The 18,371-nt window shown below is 34.8% G+C and overlaps 1 protein-coding gene across 4 annotated transcripts in view; it reads right to left on the reverse strand.

The window, feature by feature from the left end:
• Positions 1 to 10,271: 10,271 nt before the first annotated feature.
• CDKL5 (cyclin dependent kinase like 5) overlaps positions 10,272 to 18,371 on the reverse strand; it is a 250,898-nt gene continuing 242,798 nt past the window's right edge. For all 4 annotated transcript variants that reach the window (XM_074192329.1, XM_074192328.1, XM_074192327.1 and 1 more), the window contains 2 exons: positions 13,015 to 13,134; positions 10,272 to 10,947 (listed from right to left, as the gene is read on the reverse strand). In XM_074192329.1, coding sequence (XP_074048430.1) covers positions 10,555 to 10,947; positions 13,015 to 13,134 — 513 coding nt within the window. In that variant the 3' untranslated portion in view covers positions 10,272 to 10,554. The remainder of the gene's footprint in view (positions 10,948 to 13,014; positions 13,135 to 18,371) is intronic.

The following is an 18,371-nucleotide window of genomic DNA, read 5'->3' on the forward strand; positions in this document are numbered from 1 at the left end:
AAGTGCTAGTGGGCTGTAGTTCAGAAAATTAGAGAAAAATTGGGTTCTGAGGACCAATACACACCTGAAATGAGAATCTTTCCTCTAGGCTAGTAACTCATACCATGACTCTAATGACAGCAAAATGTGGACCAAAGGTGGAGAATTTACTGTGATGTAAGAAATGACTTTTTATATGTTCAAGTCACACCTCAGACACTTACTAGTTGTGCAAACCTAGGCAAATCCCTTAATCCTGCTTGTCTCAGTTTCCTTATTTGTAGAATGAACTGGAAAAGAAAAATGGAAAACCACTCCAGTATTGTTGCCACAAAAAAAAAAAAAATCTGAAATGGGACCACAAAGAGTCAAACGTAACTGAACAATAGCAACAAGTTGTGTGATGCTGGCAGGATCTTAATCTGCAGTTTGAGAAGCCAATACCACCCCCCCCCCCCGGGGTTGAATTCAGAGACCACAATCATAGGATCATAGCTTTAATGCTAGAAGGGATCTCAGAGACCATTAAGTCTAGTCCTTATTTTACAGGTGAAGAAATTGAGGCACAAAAGTTACATATGCCCAAGTTACTAAGTATCTAAGGTAGGATTTAAATCCATATCTTCCTAATGCCAAATCCAATGACCTATCCATGATTACATGATGCCTCTCAAGGGAGCACCACTCTTGGGAAGCATCTACTCTTAAAATTATAAGAATTTACCAATCTCATTGTTACCTAGAGCAGGCCCTGGAGTTCTACCTTTTCCAAGTCAAAACTGGCAATGCCTTCAGCATGGCACATTAGAGGGAGAAACTAGTTTTGAAGTTCATTAGAAGATCTAGGTTTCAATCCTAGTCCTATTTGCTCTATACTTTAGTTTTCAAATCTACAGAATAAGGGGACTAGACTCAAGTGGTCATTTGGCCTCACTGACTCACACTAGTTCATCTCCCTAAAGTTTATTCTTTCCCAAAGAATAAACAGGAAGAAGACACAAGATCAAAGAATAATAGACAAACTTAGAGGGGACTTCAGAGATCTGATCGCATGGAAGTAATATGAACAATACCTTGAAATCACAAAAACATAGATTCAAGGCCAGAATTTTAGCAGCCTCTGAGCCCAGACCACTCATTTACAGATCAGAAGAATGAGGTCCAGAGAGCTTAGGAAGCAGAAAAATGGCAAGCAGTAGAGATGGGATTTGAACTCAAAACCTCTAACTCCAAATCAAGTACCTCTTTATTCACAAGTACCTTCTGCTGCCCACTTCTTAGTAAACTTTAAACTTTTTAAGCTTATAATTGCTCTTGTTCATTTTTCAGTTGTGTCTGATGCTTAGTGATTCAATTTGGGATGTTTTTAGCAAAGACATTGATTTGCCATTTCCTTCATTTCCCTAATGAAGAAACTAAGGCAAACAAGATTCAGTGACTGGTCCAGTTTTACACATTTAATAAGCTTTTGAGATATGATTTGGACTCTAGAAGATGAGTTGACTCCAGGCTCAGCACTCCACTGTGTTGCCTCATTTCTCTATATTTATTGTAGGTGTCTTCTAATTATCATTCTGGTTATTTGAATTGGGTGTTTTGAGTTATTTGAATTGGGTCTCCAGTCAGAGACTTCAATATCCAGTTAATGAGGGTTGCTAAAATCAAACTCTGGCTTCAACACAACTGGACAAATGTGCACCATCACAGACAGACAACACAGCTGACAAAATTTATTAGAAAACAGAACTGACTATACAGAATCCTACATAGTTTTAAAAGAGCTGAAAGGAGTCTTGGAGATCACTTAAGCCACTCCTCTCTTCTTGAGGCAGAGCAGTACCCTAATGGCTAATGACTAGAGTATTCTTTTCAACAGACACAGAGACAAATCCAGAATTTTATGTGAGGAAATAAAATAAAAAATAAAAACTGCTAAGGAAGTGAAAGGTCAAAATGATCATATAGAACCTGAATGGAGTTTATTTTCTGCCTTAGGTAGGGGTTTCACAGGTCACTTTCATTTCCAAGTTCCTGATTCTGTTTATATTTATTTATTTAGAGATAAAATTTGGGGATTTAATAGTAAATAATAGAAATTGCATTGAAATTTTTAAAAGTCTTTTTTATAATTTATGATGTCATGTTAGTTTATCCAAATACAACATAATCAAAAGATTAATTTTAAAACATAACCAGAACACATACTTGTAAGTGATAAAATTTGGAATCTAGTAAAATATAATCTACATTTATGTGCATATGAACATATAGCTATTATATGAAATATAGCTATAATTTTAAATTCTCAGTCTATCCATCTCCTCTTAGTTCTTTATTTTAAACAATAACAAAAAAAACTCAGCTCTTTACCTTAGGTTTTAGCATGTTTCCTTTTATTTTTAGGAACACTAATCTGATCCCAAATCTAAATTTACAAAAAAAAAAAGGATATCACTAGAACATGAAAAATGTTACATACATTGTACTCTCATGGCTTCCCAATAAAATTGTTCACAATAGAATATGCAAATTTTAACATGAGGGATTCTACCAGAGCTATTTCTAATTTTCCTATGCATGTGTTTTTTACATATGTAATATAATAGGGACACATTTAATTAGCACAATGTTGTTCATAGTCCTGAACCCTGTAAACTCTGAAGTGAGGCATTTAAGTTGATGCAAACCAACCAGAGGCAGTTCTGCAGGATAATGAAGTTTTTTTTACTTTTTTTAAAATTTTAGGCAATGGGGTTAAGTGACTTGTCTGAGGTCACACAGCTAGGCAATTATTAAGTGTCTGAGGTCGTATTTGCCACCCTAGATAACGAAGTTTTAAAGAAACAAGTGAGGAAGGAAGGAAAAGATGACTTATTATTTTAGCTGTGGTTCCCAATTAAGGATCACTGATATGTCCTTTGTTCATTAACCATTCCATTCTGTTCTTTCCCAGTTTCAAGTCCTATTTTTTGTCACATTTACAGAATAGTTTTTTAGCAAAATATTTTCAAACAAACAGATAATTGTCTGTCACCTCCATTCTTAGAACAGGATGAGTCAAAATGATGTCCTTTAAGCATCCGAGATGAAAAGTATTATAGAAATTTAAACTGATAGTACCAATAGCTGCAATTTAATCCAACTACACTCTAAGTCACTAACAGTCAACATCATTTCCTTTCTGATTTTCTTCTTCATTCTAACCTCTCAGATATGTGCTAAGTTTCTATTCTAGGAATGCCATCATGGACCTTTGCACCTTTGTGTAAAACAAAACCATTGTGTAAAGTGAACAGAGGATAAATCTGTGGTTTTGGTTAGCAGGTGCTTATCAGTATAAATTAATATAGGTAAAATGTCTAATTAACTTGTTACATACCAATTTATCTTTCATGGAGAGATATTGTAATTATCTGTCTTACATTAGACTCAGTGAATTATTTTGTATAATTTTGTCTTCAAAACTGAACAGAAGATATCCTTAATTTCTTCCCTCTGTCAAACCTATATACTCTATTATCTTTAATACTGAGAGTTTGGGGTTGAGGGTATTATGGTGAATTGAGTTTAAACTATAATTTTACTTATTTTGTAGTATTAAAAAAGAGGGTCAGTGTCCATTCTGGTATTTCAATGAATAAAAAAAAAGGCATAAACTTAACCTAAACCACCACTCATCTTCACCTGCCCCTCCTAATTCAACATGAGGGCAGAAGTTACAAATTCTGAACAGTTCTTGAAGAAAGAAGGAAAATATAGGTCTTGAAAAACAGAACTGCTCTAGGTCAATTTTCCTTCATCTCTGAAGTTCTCAGGAACCAGTGGCTCAAGGGAGAGGTCTAGTATTAGCAATGGCATTGGATGGGCACCATTTCTCATTAACTCAAAATAGCAGGTGACTGAGGTACTTGAGTGTTTACTAATTTTCAAGTCTATGAAACTCAAACTTAAGAGCAAATTAAAGTTTGTCAAACATCCTCAAGCTTCTGGGGATAGTGAGATGTTCTGAAAATGAAAACAATAGTACTATCAATATCATATTTTTTTTGCATTCACTGAAATTAATTTGTCCCTTGTATTGATTTTCCCTTTCAAAGGCACATTTTCCTTTGTCATTATGGTTGGAATTAAAATTAGCTACTTTTCAGGGAAGAAATAAAAATAAGTCACATGCTACCATAAGGAGGAATTCAATGCTGATGGTTTGCAAGGCTTTGGAGTTACAGCAATCTGGACAACATTGTTTTTCTAGTGCAAAATCTGCATTTTATTAAAGACGTATTTTTGGAAGATTCATTCAAAAATACATTGTGCTTAGTAAAAATTAACCATTTTCATGCTGATAATTAAGGTTACCATGGGATAAATATTTTATAATATTTACAGCAACAATAAAAATTTTACAGAAGCTAGAATGGAATACATGCCCGCAAAAACTCGATAAGGTGTACCAACACAAGATACAAAGTTTTATAAACACTTTACAAATGGTTTATTAACTTGTGAAGTATTTTAATATTCAATATGTTAAAGTTAGTTTGGAGTCAAGGATTAAAAAGATTAATACCTCATTACCTCCTTTCCACAGTAAAAAGTATGTGGTTATGATTATAAAGTATGTGCATTAAAGAATTTCTAGTAATTCTTTACCCATAAATTTGGATATTATATCACATCATTTTGGCTTAGCCTTATCATTTGGTCAAAAACAAAAAAAAAACAAAAAACGTAAGTTCTCAAGTTCACCCTGAGACATATTGTTCCCACAGATATTACTCCTATGAAGGAGTGAAAAAATTCTGAAATTTCTCCTAAATATAAAACAATGATTCTGAAATTCCTAATGATGTAAAACAATTCTTGAGACAATATTTTGGGATGACTTTTAGTTGGGTTTACTTGTTCCAGTTAATCCAAATTTATAGGTGAAAAATTCATTTTATCAACCAAGCGACTGATCCCCCCCAAAAAAAAACTTAACCACCCAATTAAAAAGGTCCAAGGGAAGCAAAATATAACAAACTGACCAAAAAAAGATTTTACATCTTTAATGAAAACTATGTTAAAATAAAGACAAAACTCTGCTATTCACTTTTTAGTATCTTCTAAGTTTACATGGAAAGTTATATTCTTCAGAAGTAAACATTTTCTCTATTCATGTGACTAACAGCTTTGACAAACTGGACCCTCTGGTATGTTTAAAAAATAGCATCTCACCTACCTTTAGTATTTCCAAGGCTCTTTTTATTTGAAATGAAGCAAAGCACCATGACAAGTTGGTCCTACTGCTGAAATGAAACTAGTCACAACTTCCTGAAGAAGTGTGATTAACTTAAAACAAAGGAAGACCTGAGGAAATCTTAATACAACGGTCTCTAAATACACCAAATAGAGTAGATGGAGGAACACATAAGGCCTCTTTTTCCTGGATGCAGTGTGATGGAATAGAAGCAAACAAGGCAACTTTAAATCTGAATACTAAAAGATATTGATTTTAAGGTGCAAGATGATGATCTTACATTTATCTACACAAAGACCAAATGGCACTAAAGAGAAAGGATTCTAAACTCTACAGAAAAGATAAGGATATTAATACAGCTCAGTTCTATTAGCCCTAAAAATCTAAAGTGGTGAATATCTTTTCCAGCAAATAAAACAAAACCCCCAAACCTAACAAGTAAATCTATGGGAAAACAAGCCACATTTTGAAGCCATTTTGTATTCTATAGCAAAAATACAAGTAAAATGACTGACTAATGGAAACTAAAAAGACATCAGAAATGAGTCTCACAATCAACTTTATTATCTCACAGAGCTTTAGAGAAAAGTGCACTTCCATGAGCCTGGGCCTTCAGAGTTATATTCCATAAAAGCACTGAAAAATAAGCACAAACTCAGCACCTACTCTTTCTACTGGATTATGGTTGTACTGACAAAGCATGTGATCCAATCATAACCTGGTATTTCTTGCATTTGCTCATTATTTCTGGACCAAAACTTTTTGAGAGTCAACACCAGCATTCCCAGGACTACTACAGAGAAATTCTTCCAATGGCCCCATTATCTAGAACTGTATAAAGTCTCACTATAGCCTCCACATTCCTTTCTTTCATATCAGAGAAGTTTATATCACAGGAGAGCTTCCTTTGCTCATGTACTGATGCAGAAAAAAAAGGGTGAATGCACATGGAAATATTACAGTATATGTGAGCTCATGTCTACTATATAAGGATCAAATGTCATAAAGGAGTGTGAGTTTTTGTGTAGGTTAGTAATTCTGCTAAATGCCCACTCATGCTGGAAGTGATGGCCCTCTAGAAATAAAATCAGTAGTCTCAGGAGAGTATATCTGGACCAGAAGAATATAGAGTGAGATTTTATTCTATTAGAATTATAGAAATAGATCTGAGAAAGTTGCCAGCAGAGTTGATGGCTAAAATTAGATCTTCTCCAGAGCTTGAAAAGAATTCTTTATTTATTTTTTAAGTTGTATCTGGAACAATCTAAATGTGGCTACAAGATTTAATTTGAAGTTAGAGAATGGTAGACACCATGATAGTGATATGCAATGTTAAGGAGGAAGAATGATGAATCTTTTTTAGTTTCTCCTAGAAGATACAACTTAAGGTTATAAAGATACTGAACTGGTTACATAGTTTTCCATTACATGTGTTACTAAAACTAAACAGGAGAACTCTGAGCTCAGAATATTCTGTTAAGACTATGGGGGGGGGGTAGCTAGGTGGCCCAGTGGATAGAGCTCTGTCTATGAAATCAGGAGGACCTGAGTTCAAATCCTGCCTCAGACATTTAATACATAGCTGTGTGGCTTTGGGCAAGTCACTTAACCCCTTTGCTTTGCAAAACCCAAAAACTTTAAGGAGTTAGACCCTAGAGCATCTTTTACAAAGACTTCACCAGGATAAAAACAGGCACAACTACTATAAAGTAACCATATCACCAGTACACTGTAGGTTCCAAATCTGCCAACTTATAACATTTTTTTTCTTTCATAACTAGCAAGCAACATTGAATAACCAAGACCACTGTGCTCTCTAAAGTTCTACTAAAACCTACAGGTCCATAACAGCAGGCACAAATCCACTCCAACTTCCAAGCTGCTATTTGCTCTCAAATCAGCTGGCTGAATGAAAAACTGAGCCCGAAATTTCAAGCTTAAAATATCTCAGAGGTCACACTGGTCCATCTCTCCCAAAATACCCACAAGGCAGAAAACAGCATTGATGAACGAAGAATAAAAGCTTCTCCAAAGATTCAACTGGAAAGGGAGTGTTGGCTTCCTAAACCTAATATTGTCAACTTGACAAATCTAGTAGTCTGTGAGATGTTTCAGGTGACTTGGGAATTTCACTGAGTACGTGCATGTAAGAACAGGGCCGCACTATGATCTCAGGCTCCAACTATTCTATCTAACACCTGATAAAAGCTTCAAAGTTAGGAGTAAAGTACATTTTGAGCCTCTCACAGAGAAAATGGTAGTACTGGTTAAAACAAAGAAGCAAAAAAGAAGATTCCATAGGTGCCTAAAAACTTATTTTCTCTAATATGAAAGACAATTCTAGAAATTATCAGTGACTTTAAACTTCAATGATCAGTTGGGGTCATGTAAACAAATCTCAGTACTCCTTTTAAGCCTCAAGTTAGTTCATTCTTAGATGGCCTTCTCCATATGTTGACCAAGAGGAAGCCTATGTAAATAGGAGCAACACACCAGATTCTAGGAAGAGCAATAATTCCAAACTAAGTTGACTTGACTAAAACTAACCAGATATGTGAGAAAACTTTACTACCCTTCCTATGAGTAGGAAGAAAATAATAGGCCATCAATTTAATCAGATACCACATCTAAGATGAATGAAAAATTTTGAAGATGAGAAGAAGGCTAAAGATCTACTTTCAAAAGGATATTAATAGTGTACCTGTTTTCAGATCTAGGAATATATCACAAATACATTTAACCATCTATTACTTATAGTTATAAGAAGATTGATTACTTTGACATCTTAAGGCCCTGCTTCAGAAAACAACCAACATAAATGTTCCCATATATGAGACACCAATAGTATAGAACATGGGAGAGCAGGAATTGGTTCCCTCCCCAATTCAAGTGCCAAAGGCACTTCTAAGATCTCTTCTATGTTAAAAATGAATTTACTAAACTTAATGAAAGTGATGGAAAGGGTTGCAGCCCTATTGTTAAAATGTTAAACATGCAGCTTCCAGTGCCATAGGCACTCAGATAAATGCTGTTAAGATTTTTAATTTGCACATAAGACAGAGTAGTTTTGAAGGAAAAATTCAGTTTAAGACAATGCAGGGCCAGCTGAAATGTCTTAAACTGGAAAAAGAGAGAAAACTCTAACAATTGAAAAATAAACAAAAAAGTGCAGCTTGCTATATCATTAATGGATTTCAAACCAATTAGCTTCAATAATGATATCAGGCCGACCTTAAGTTTTTCTTTAGTGTCCAACATATTTATTGAAAATAAAACAAAAAGCACCAATGAGCTCTACGTATAATCTATACACATGAAATCATAATATAAATATGAATGCAATACACACACAATCTAACATTTCAGAGAGACTGTGAAGAAATGGAGCCTCTTTTTTTGTATACTGCATAATCATTAGGATTACCAGTTTTTCAAATTCCTAAAGGAAACTGTGGTGGTTCATTTTATTACATTTTTCATGTCATAGGTGAATTTAGAATCTAATGCACTCAGAACTCTGGTAATGGAACAAACTCTGAAAAAGCCACACTCTTTGGCAGTTAGCGGGATGACAAATATACTCTCTTCTCTTTAAAAGTGAATCTTAGTGGAAGAGCATGTGTGTGAGGGGAAAATCTTCAAAGGGCTGCTAACTGGGCACTTTCAAAACTGAGGACTATGGTCAGGTGAATGTGATTAGGTGAGGCAGGACAAAATACACATAAAACAGAGTCATTGGCTATTGGCACACAAAGGTCAAAGGCCTCAATGACATCTGTGAGCAACTTGGAAATGAAGGTAGATGAATAATGAAAAAGTGGTATTGTTCTGACACTATATTTGTTATATTCAAATACTACCATATTATAGTTAATTTGGAAAAGTTCCTGAAGCCAACATCAATGGTAAAATTACTGGAAATGGTATTCTACTGAGACCCTAGAGGAAAATGAGGCATGTGACAATTTTCTCTATAATTCGATTTCACTGCTTCAGAAGCCTTAAATTATAATTCAAAAATAGTAATAAAAAAGTACAGCAGCATTTTAAATTAGAAATGAAGAATATATCTAAGCATAAACCTGATATGCCATGATTTGCAGTCTTCTGTCTTCCCTATGTAAATTCACAATTCTGAAATTCCACTTACAAATCATGTTTGATTTCTTTGGTCTGTACCCCATAATATTCCATGGAAGAGCATTTGTTTTTAGTTATGGTTTTGAAGGGGCTCTTTCTCTGAACCAAGAAAATGTAAGTGACACCAGAGCTGTTCTTAGCACTAACACCATGGGGGCTAATCATGCATGGACTGAACACTCAGCCTGAGGGCTTCAGCTGTGCACACCCTCCCTTGTCCTTTGCATTTTCTTACCCCCCACCCCCACCCCCAGCAGGGCTACTTTGCTGCTCCTGATGGGGCCTTAAGAACTGCACACTTAACAGGTGGGCAGGATTCATACTGTCAAAGTCACACATAGCCACCATTCAACTCCCTTTTATTAGAAGTATAATACTGTACTTTATATCACAAATGTATAAAAATATGGCAGATAGTGTCATAACAATACTTTCTTTAAATGAAGATATTTATAAAACAGACAGGTATTTACTATATATATATATGTATATATATACATATATATTTATATAGAATAAAGTACTCCTGATGCAATATATAAATGTTACTGTTTAGTTTTTATAGAAACTACTGTTAGCTGTTGCACTGCTTCACAATGTTTCAAACAGCTCAAAATAACTTTTGTAACATAAAAGGTATGATTATAACAGTACAATATTAGTTAATCTTAAATAAATGTTACAAACCTATCAAATACGGAAGTTAAAAAAACAAATTTAAGACATACAATTCGACTTCTGACCCTTGAAAGAAAGGGATAGGCTTAGATTACATAAACTCCACATTTCAACTAGGCAGAAAGTATGTGGTAAGGACATAGGTTGAGACACTTATTTTTTCCATCCCTTGAAGTGCCATGGCATGCTTTAGCTTCCCAGCTTCTTCAGGGAGCACACTAAAGCTGGAATGTAAGGGAGGGTGGGGGGCAGGGGAGAGAACCAGGCAACTTCTTCCTGAACTGCATCATCAAGGGAGACATCTGGTGACTGGCAATCAATAATTCAGCTCTTTTACTATATGATCCCTGACAACTACTGTGGGGCTCAACAATGCAGCTCCACATACACAATATTGCACACCTTCATAAGGCTGAAAATACTGGCTTATCACCCTGACCCAGACTGCCCCCATCCCTTCCTCCCCCACCCTTCTCCCCAGGGAGCTGGCTTTCCCCCCCACATCCCCTGGAGCATAATTACAAGGCTGTCTCTTTTAAATCATTCAGATTTGGCATCCGTGATCGATTTGTTCTGTTATATGTGTGCCCATTTGGCCCGCTCTTAGAACCCAGCTGTTCGGAGTAGGAAGGCCCTTCATTGGCGCTCCTGCCCACAGGGGATACATGCCAGCCTGGGTCTATCTGACCCGGCAGCTGAAGTGTTGGCCTGGCCTTTGGAGTGGCCTCAGCTCGGACGTTGCTGCTGCTGCTGCTGCTGGAAGCTTGGCTCATGGGGTGAATCCGCACTTCTGAAAAGGAACTTTTGGCTTGCTGACTTGGTAAGGCCTGGAAGCGGGGATCTGAGGATGGGGGATGGTTTGAGGCGGAAGAAAGATGCAACAGCTTACGAAGTGATTTCAACGGCTGACTCTGAAAGAAAGAGAATTTGTACAGATTTTGGTGGTTATTCTGCAGTTGAGGCTGCAGTTACACATCCCTCCTGGTTTAAAAAAAAATGTCATGAAAGATACTGCTCCTCTTTTGAGATTCATTATAATAAAAAGTTGAATATAATAAAAAGTTGAAGGTCCAAGCTATTATCTGTCTTCTATTTCATAACAACTCTACTTTAAAACAAAAATAAAAAGGAATATTTATCTTAATCTTTTATACTGGCTTGAACCTTAATTCTACAAGCTCTGACAACAGCCCCTTTGTACACAGTTTTAAAGAATGGGCTTTATTAAACCAAAGGAAATCAAATTGGAAAAATATCAAGACAAAATAATTAATGCAAGGCCTTCAGTTTCCAGAATGGAGTCTCCAACTCCTTTTTAGAGCTTGGCTGGTACATATCTGTGTACAATTTGTCATAACCCCAGACTCCCCCTTCCCTCAATAAACACACACACACACACACACACAACACACACACACACACACCCCTTCCTCAGAATATATCTGGAGATATCTATCTAACTATCTATATTTATATACATAAATATATAGACATAGATATGAATATATCCTCAGTGTCTCTATGAGTGCCTGAGGCAGAACAGACACTGCTGAACAGAACTAATCCTATCCACTGACCATCTCATCTATTCATTTTATTTTTTTTATTTTGAACTTAACTTTCATTAAATAAAATGAGCATTTCCATATACATAGTAAAATAGAAAAGGGAGGTTGTACAAAAACTGAGGACTTCTATTAGGTACAGCTTGCCTTTCTTTAAAAATATATAATGAATTTGACAATTAAATTTCAAAGTTGTCCTGTTTGTGATTCTTGCTGACCTTTCCTGACCTCTTCCATACATTTTTTTTTGCAAGGCAAATGGGATTAAGTGGCTTGCCCAAGGCCACACAGCTATGTAATTATTAAGTGTCTGAGGCCGGATTTGAACTCAGGTTGATTCCAGGGACTGTGCTCTATCCACTGCACTACCTAGCCACCCCCCTTCCATACATTTTTAAAGGAAATGCTTCAATGATCTACCTTTCTTTAGGTCTCCCCTCTATTCCCTTTCTCTCTCAGCTACTATCACTTTCCCCCACCCCTGGAAAATAAAATAAAATCCTTGAAAGTAATATGAGCAGTCAAAATAAGTTCCATATTGGTTATGTCCAAAAATCTATATATCTTATTCTCTCTTCAGGATATGCTTCACCATTTATTCTGTGGAAACATGAAACATGATTGGTTTACCTTGAGTTCTTAAATCTTTTAAAGGTATTTTTGAAACAATACTGTTATCAAATAAATTTTCTTCTGGTTCTGTTCATTTCACTCTGCATCAGTTCACATAAATCTTCCCAAGTTTCTCTGAAACAGTCTCTCTAAGACATTTCTTATAATGCAGTAATATTCAATTATATTCATTTACCACAATTTGCTCAGTTATTCCCCAAATGACAAGCACCATCTTCATTTCCGGTTCTTTGTTTTATCAAAAAGATCTGCTATAAATGTTTTTATATATGTGGGTCCTTTTAGTCTTTATTTGACTTCTTTGGAGGGGAAAGGTCTATTAAAGGTCTATCAACTGGGTTGAAGGATAGGCAGAATTTAGTGACTTTGGAGCACAAAATCAAACTACTTTTCAAAATGATTGGACCCACATTACAGGTTCACTAATAGTGTTTTAGTTTGTCTGCTTCCTACTGATCCTCCTACAACTGTCATTTTCCTTTTTTTCTTGATAATTTAATGGATATGAGGTAGATCCTCAGAGTTGCTTTAATTTGTATTATTCTATTAATAATTTGAAATATTTTTTCATTGTTTTCTGAAAATTTGGATTTAATTCATTTTAAAACTTCCTGTTCAAAGCCAGAGATTTTTTTTGTCAGAACTATTTAGGTTGTTGTGCCCAATCCTGCCCAACTCTGACTTCTTAACATACATAGATACCTTTAGCCCTTCCCAATGTAAGACTGAAAAATCTTCCCAGATTAGTACATCAAGCTATGTGGGGCATCATTTACTCACATGAACTTGAAGATCTGAGATCTTCTCAGGATGCCACTCCTTTGGCCGGCTGCTTTGGTGATTAGTTGAGTGAATGGCTTTCTGTAATGCCAGAAGATCCTGACTATCTGTATTGGGCACCTACAAAAGAATATAGGAGGAGATTTAATTCATTCTAAAGTATCTAGTTATGTGATTGATCATTCCTAAGGCGCTCCCTCCCCCCTAAAAAAACTAAATCTGAGCAATCCAAAACTAAAACCCAAAATATTATTGTAATGTGTGTGTCTGTGTATGTGTGTGTGTGTGTATATTTTCTTATATATGAATATATATTTATACATATATATACATATATATGTATATATAGTGTGGGTTCATATGAAAATGCTCACTATTAAATGAATTAAATGAGTCTGCCCTCTTAACACAGTTACCCCTCTATAAGGAAAGACTAGCAGATTTCATGCAGCTTTGTTAAGATCTCTACCATTAAAGCATTCCCATGCTGTTAGTTTAGTCACTGTAAGAGAGAGCAGTTAAATCAATATACATAAAAAATTATAATGTCTTATCCTCATTCAATAGCATTCCATACTGCAGTTAGGTTATGAACCAGTTCAATAAAACCAAAACATAAGTTTGGTAGGAAATAAAGAAAAACACTGAATTTGCGGAAGGCAGAGGACCATATTCCAGTAAATACCAGTCAAACTTTTCCTCCATGGGATACCATGAAGACAGCTGAAGAAACTAGAAATTTGTTTTACTAATTCCAAAAAACTAAGATTTGCTTTTCTCAACAATTCAATGAATGGAGAATGATTAATGTCAAATTCGGAGTGAATACCTGGCACTAAAAAAGTAGGTCATTAGCAAAAATAGGAGCAAGCCAGGAAAAGAGCATAGAATTACCAGAAACTTGTTTTTCATGAAGTCTGCAATTCTACTCTGTTTTATCTATTAAACTTCATTTTAGGACAATAGCTACAAACTAGGTATTAATAGACTATGTTCAGGAGCCCCCCCCAAGCAGTTATTGATTAGGAATATTAATCTAAGTTTTAACAAGAGATAAGTGATCTTATGAATTCTTCCAGCACTGCCTATCAACTTGTTTTCATAAAGCTTTTTGATAATATTAAAATTTAAGCTTCATCTTCCTTATTATACTTATTCAAATATGCAGATTGTGATAATTTGGATCCAGTGAATTTATGGAACTGGCTCAAAATACTTAACTAGCATAAAGAGAATAGGACCCATCAAATACAAGACATGCTGTTGTCATCAGTAAAACAAGTTTACTGGAGCAGGTTTCAGTACTTAAAAATGGATACCATAGGAAGAGTGACTACAGGAAGCTTTTTCAAAGAAGAACTATGCTTTAAAGGATTCTTTGAATTAAAAAGAGGAAAGAGAGATTTCTTGATGCTTGGATTCTCCCCGTTGGTGGAGTCTGTCTGCAACATAAGATACAAATAAACTAATTGCAAAAATAGTGCTTTATGCAAAATGGCCTGTCTTTGAAAGCATCTGTGCAAATATGTATTTTAACATTAACAGTAAATGTTATAATTCTCATAATATGCTTTTAACAAAAGATCAATTTTATTTCTGTTGTGAACCAGGGTTTCTATAATGGAAATTTAGGGTATCAAGAAAACTTGGCTAATTATATAAAGAAGAGATAGAAACATAAAATTGAAACAGAAGCATCCATAATAAACATCAGTAAGTTTATAAAATTTGTATTTGATAGCAAAAATATGATTATTATAAAAGAACTGCTTTTATGTAGTTATAGATAAACTTGACCCTTCTGTGGTCTTCCTTAAAAGATAAGAATGTAATTCTCAAAAACAACCTATCAATGACAGAGCTCATAAAAACGATATACAATAGAAGTTCTACATTAAGCAGAAAAATATCGTCTAGAAAATACATACCATTTTTACAGTGGATTAACTAACAACGAGTAAGTCATTTCCCTTTTTACCTAGGGGAAAAATACCTGGCCCAATTCAGAAGACTGCATATTTTATTATTTTTTTTGCAAGGCAATGGGGTTAAGTGGCTTGCCCAAGGTCACACAGGTAATTATTAAGTGTCTCAGGTTGGATTTTAACTCAGGTACTCCTGACTCCAGGGCCGGTGCTTTATCCACTGCACCACCTAGCTGCCCCAATACTTTATTTTTAAAAACAGTATTTAAAGTCAAATATTCTAACTAGTCAAGATAACAATTCACTGGTATATAATAACAAAGCTAATCAAATCAAAATATGGTAGTAGGACTTGGTGATTGTTTTCTTTCTATACAACTGAAACCACATGTCTAAAGTAATTTCCAGATTGATTCACTTTGAGTGATGCAGGATTGAATTTTCTTTGGAATATTCCAATCATCACACTTGGAAAAAAAATGTATGAAAGGACAGTAGAGGCATTTTGAAAATAATGTTAGACTATCACAGAGATTTTCATAATTAACAATAAATGGTATATTGGTCTGTGTAGCATACACAGACACACAGACACACACATGCACACATGCATGACCTATATCCCTTCTATCAATGAATTTGTAAAAACAGGATACTAAAAATGCAAATGGTCTAAAGCTTTCTATAACCAGTCTGTTGTGCATCAACATCTTCATCTGCTTGAATTTTGTCCACTGTCCCTAGTGGGGAAAATGTATGTTCTTCTGGATTCTGGCAGTTTATGCTTCTGGGTATGAAGTCCAATAGCCTAATGATGCCCACTTGCTTGTTCTTGGGAATGATAATATAAATACCCAACTAAAGACCATATAAATTTTTAGCTCCTTAGGAGGAGGAATGTTCTTTTACCTTTCTTTGTTACCTCCACACTCATGCTGATAGCCTCACACATTGTAGGTGTATAATAAATACTGACAAAAGACCTGACTGTTATTAGCAGGTTAATTCAAGTAGCCAATACAAATTCTGCTTCAGCATTAATATTCTTTTGAATTTGGTTGGTAAATCAGAATAGCAATATCAAATATTTTTTAAAAATACATTTGGAAAGAGAGGCAGATTCCCATCATAGAGTTAGAAAGACCAAGCCTTATCTCTGAAAAACATATTATTTGGGTGACCATGGGCAAAGCTGCTTTATGCTTTCAAGTCACTGAGAAAATTCAAAAATTTTAGACTGATAAGTGTTCTTTATTGGTGAAAAAAATTTTAAAACAAAATCTTGAATGGGTAACACCTCACATGCTAAGCATCTTTCAAAAACCTTATGAGGAAGTTAATGTATTATTAATTCTCATTTTATATATGAGGAAATTAAGTAGCATACTTCATCATGCGGCACCAAGGAAGTATTTTAGGTGAATCCAGACCAATGGACTTCAAGTACATTGTCTAGTTTCATAACTCAGGTCATTTCTTAAAGAGCTATGCTTTTTTATAGAAATGTTATACAATTAAATTTTGAAAATTCAAATGGCATCAACAAAAATAAATTAAAGGATGTTACAAAACTTAAGAATATGCCAAATTACTCATGGAAAAACTTTCTAGTAGATCAAATTTTCTCAGCAAGGAAGGTTGGCACTCACTCTCTTAAATATAAATACTATTCAGAGATTTTCTATTTGAACCAGATTCTGAAAATCAGTTGTCATCTACATTGTATCATATTGCATAGATCATCTCTTTAAACAAATGGTAATATCTTTGAGAAAAAGTCTATGTATATTACAATGACAGCAGTTCTAAATTTGATATCATAATACCTGTTCCTTGTTACCTGTACAGCAAGTCACTATAAAATGAGGAGATTGGATTAGATGACAGTTAAAGTCCCTTCCAACTCAAAAGCAATGATCCTATAATTTCCATATTCACTACATCCTACTCACCAAAATCTTATTATAGTGTTATGGAAAAGAAATGAGTAATTATAAGCTTCTACTGCATGACCATCACTGTGTTTGGTGCCTTAAGTTTAATGTTGGTTAAAAAAATACACATTATCTCATGTCAAAAGGGAAATATGGCACACTATTTCTAATTCTTTTATACTTTCTATCTTTTGATTGCCTTCTGCATGCTCCTAACCTCTCTTTAGGTTTTTTGGTTGTTTTTTTTTTTTGCAAGGCAAACAGGGTTAAGTGGCTTGCTCAAAGGCCACACATCCCAACCTCTCTTTAATACGAAATGAATCATATCTAACTTTGGGTTTCTCTAGTTTAAATGAAATTCTTCTAAGGTCATGGAACCTATTTTTGTGAAACATTGAGTTATTTAGCTCTCAAACATCTGAGTATGTATGTCTGTGTATGTATATAACTGTATTATATTCAGTAATTATTTTATAGGTGCTAAGAATATATTAAAATATTTTTAATTTGTGTCCTGTGTGCAAAGGAAATACATGAATAGATTAAATCATTCTGTTGAATATCTGTGGTGAGAATACATCATTATAACCTAAATTATGACTCTAATAAATAATATGAATGCTTTAGATATGAATTATTTGAGTAACACTTTCTGAAATACACAAGCATCTTAACAGATTTCATATTCTGAAAAAATTACTCTAAAGTACTGATAATGAAGCACTTCTGTTCACTGATGCAGATGGCAATGTTTTGGTGTGTAGCCATAGATTTCCCCTACACTTCCTCTGATAAAAGAAACCCCAAATGATGACCTGGTAGAGTCATCAGATAATGAGCCTTCTGGGCTGCTCTTTGGAAGAAGAGAGAGAGAGAGAGAGAGAGAGAGAGAGAGAGAGAGAGAGTGTTACCATCCCTTGCTGAGCCTATTCTTCAAGCAGGACTTTCTAGACTTGGTAATACCCTTGGCACAGTCTTCAAAAACCCAGTTACTTCCACATCATGATGAAAAAAATGGAACAGGACATTCTTTAATTCATTAATACTGAGAGCATGTTAAGGAAGCACTCTGGTGCTCTTTGGAGAGGTAAAGGAAGGAGATGGATTACTATATACTCAAAGGCAACTAGAAAAATGATTTTATTTGAAAGTCATTTCATCAATACTCTTGATGAATAGACATCTGCAAGAAGGCTACCATAGAAATCACTGCAGTTTGGGCACTGTCATTTGCTGAGGAGTAAGAGATAGAAAAATTCTATGAAGAAATCAACCCTCCCCCCAGATTAATTCAACATAATACTTTGTGACTTCAATACCAAGTTGGTAATAAGTAAGGATGATAAGAAATATGTTGACAAGCATGGTTAAAGAAAGAATGTGAAAAGTAACAACTTGAGGACTACACAGGTACCCCATGCCTTTACACCAAGAACACTTTCTTCAAGAAAAGAACAGAAAAGAGTTGCACATAGCAAACACATAATACCACAAAAAA

This window comes from Macrotis lagotis, chromosome 6 (genome assembly GCF_037893015.1).
Source record: "Macrotis lagotis isolate mMagLag1 chromosome 6, bilby.v1.9.chrom.fasta, whole genome shotgun sequence".
Lineage (NCBI taxonomy): Eukaryota > Metazoa > Chordata > Mammalia > Peramelemorphia > Peramelidae > Macrotis > Macrotis lagotis.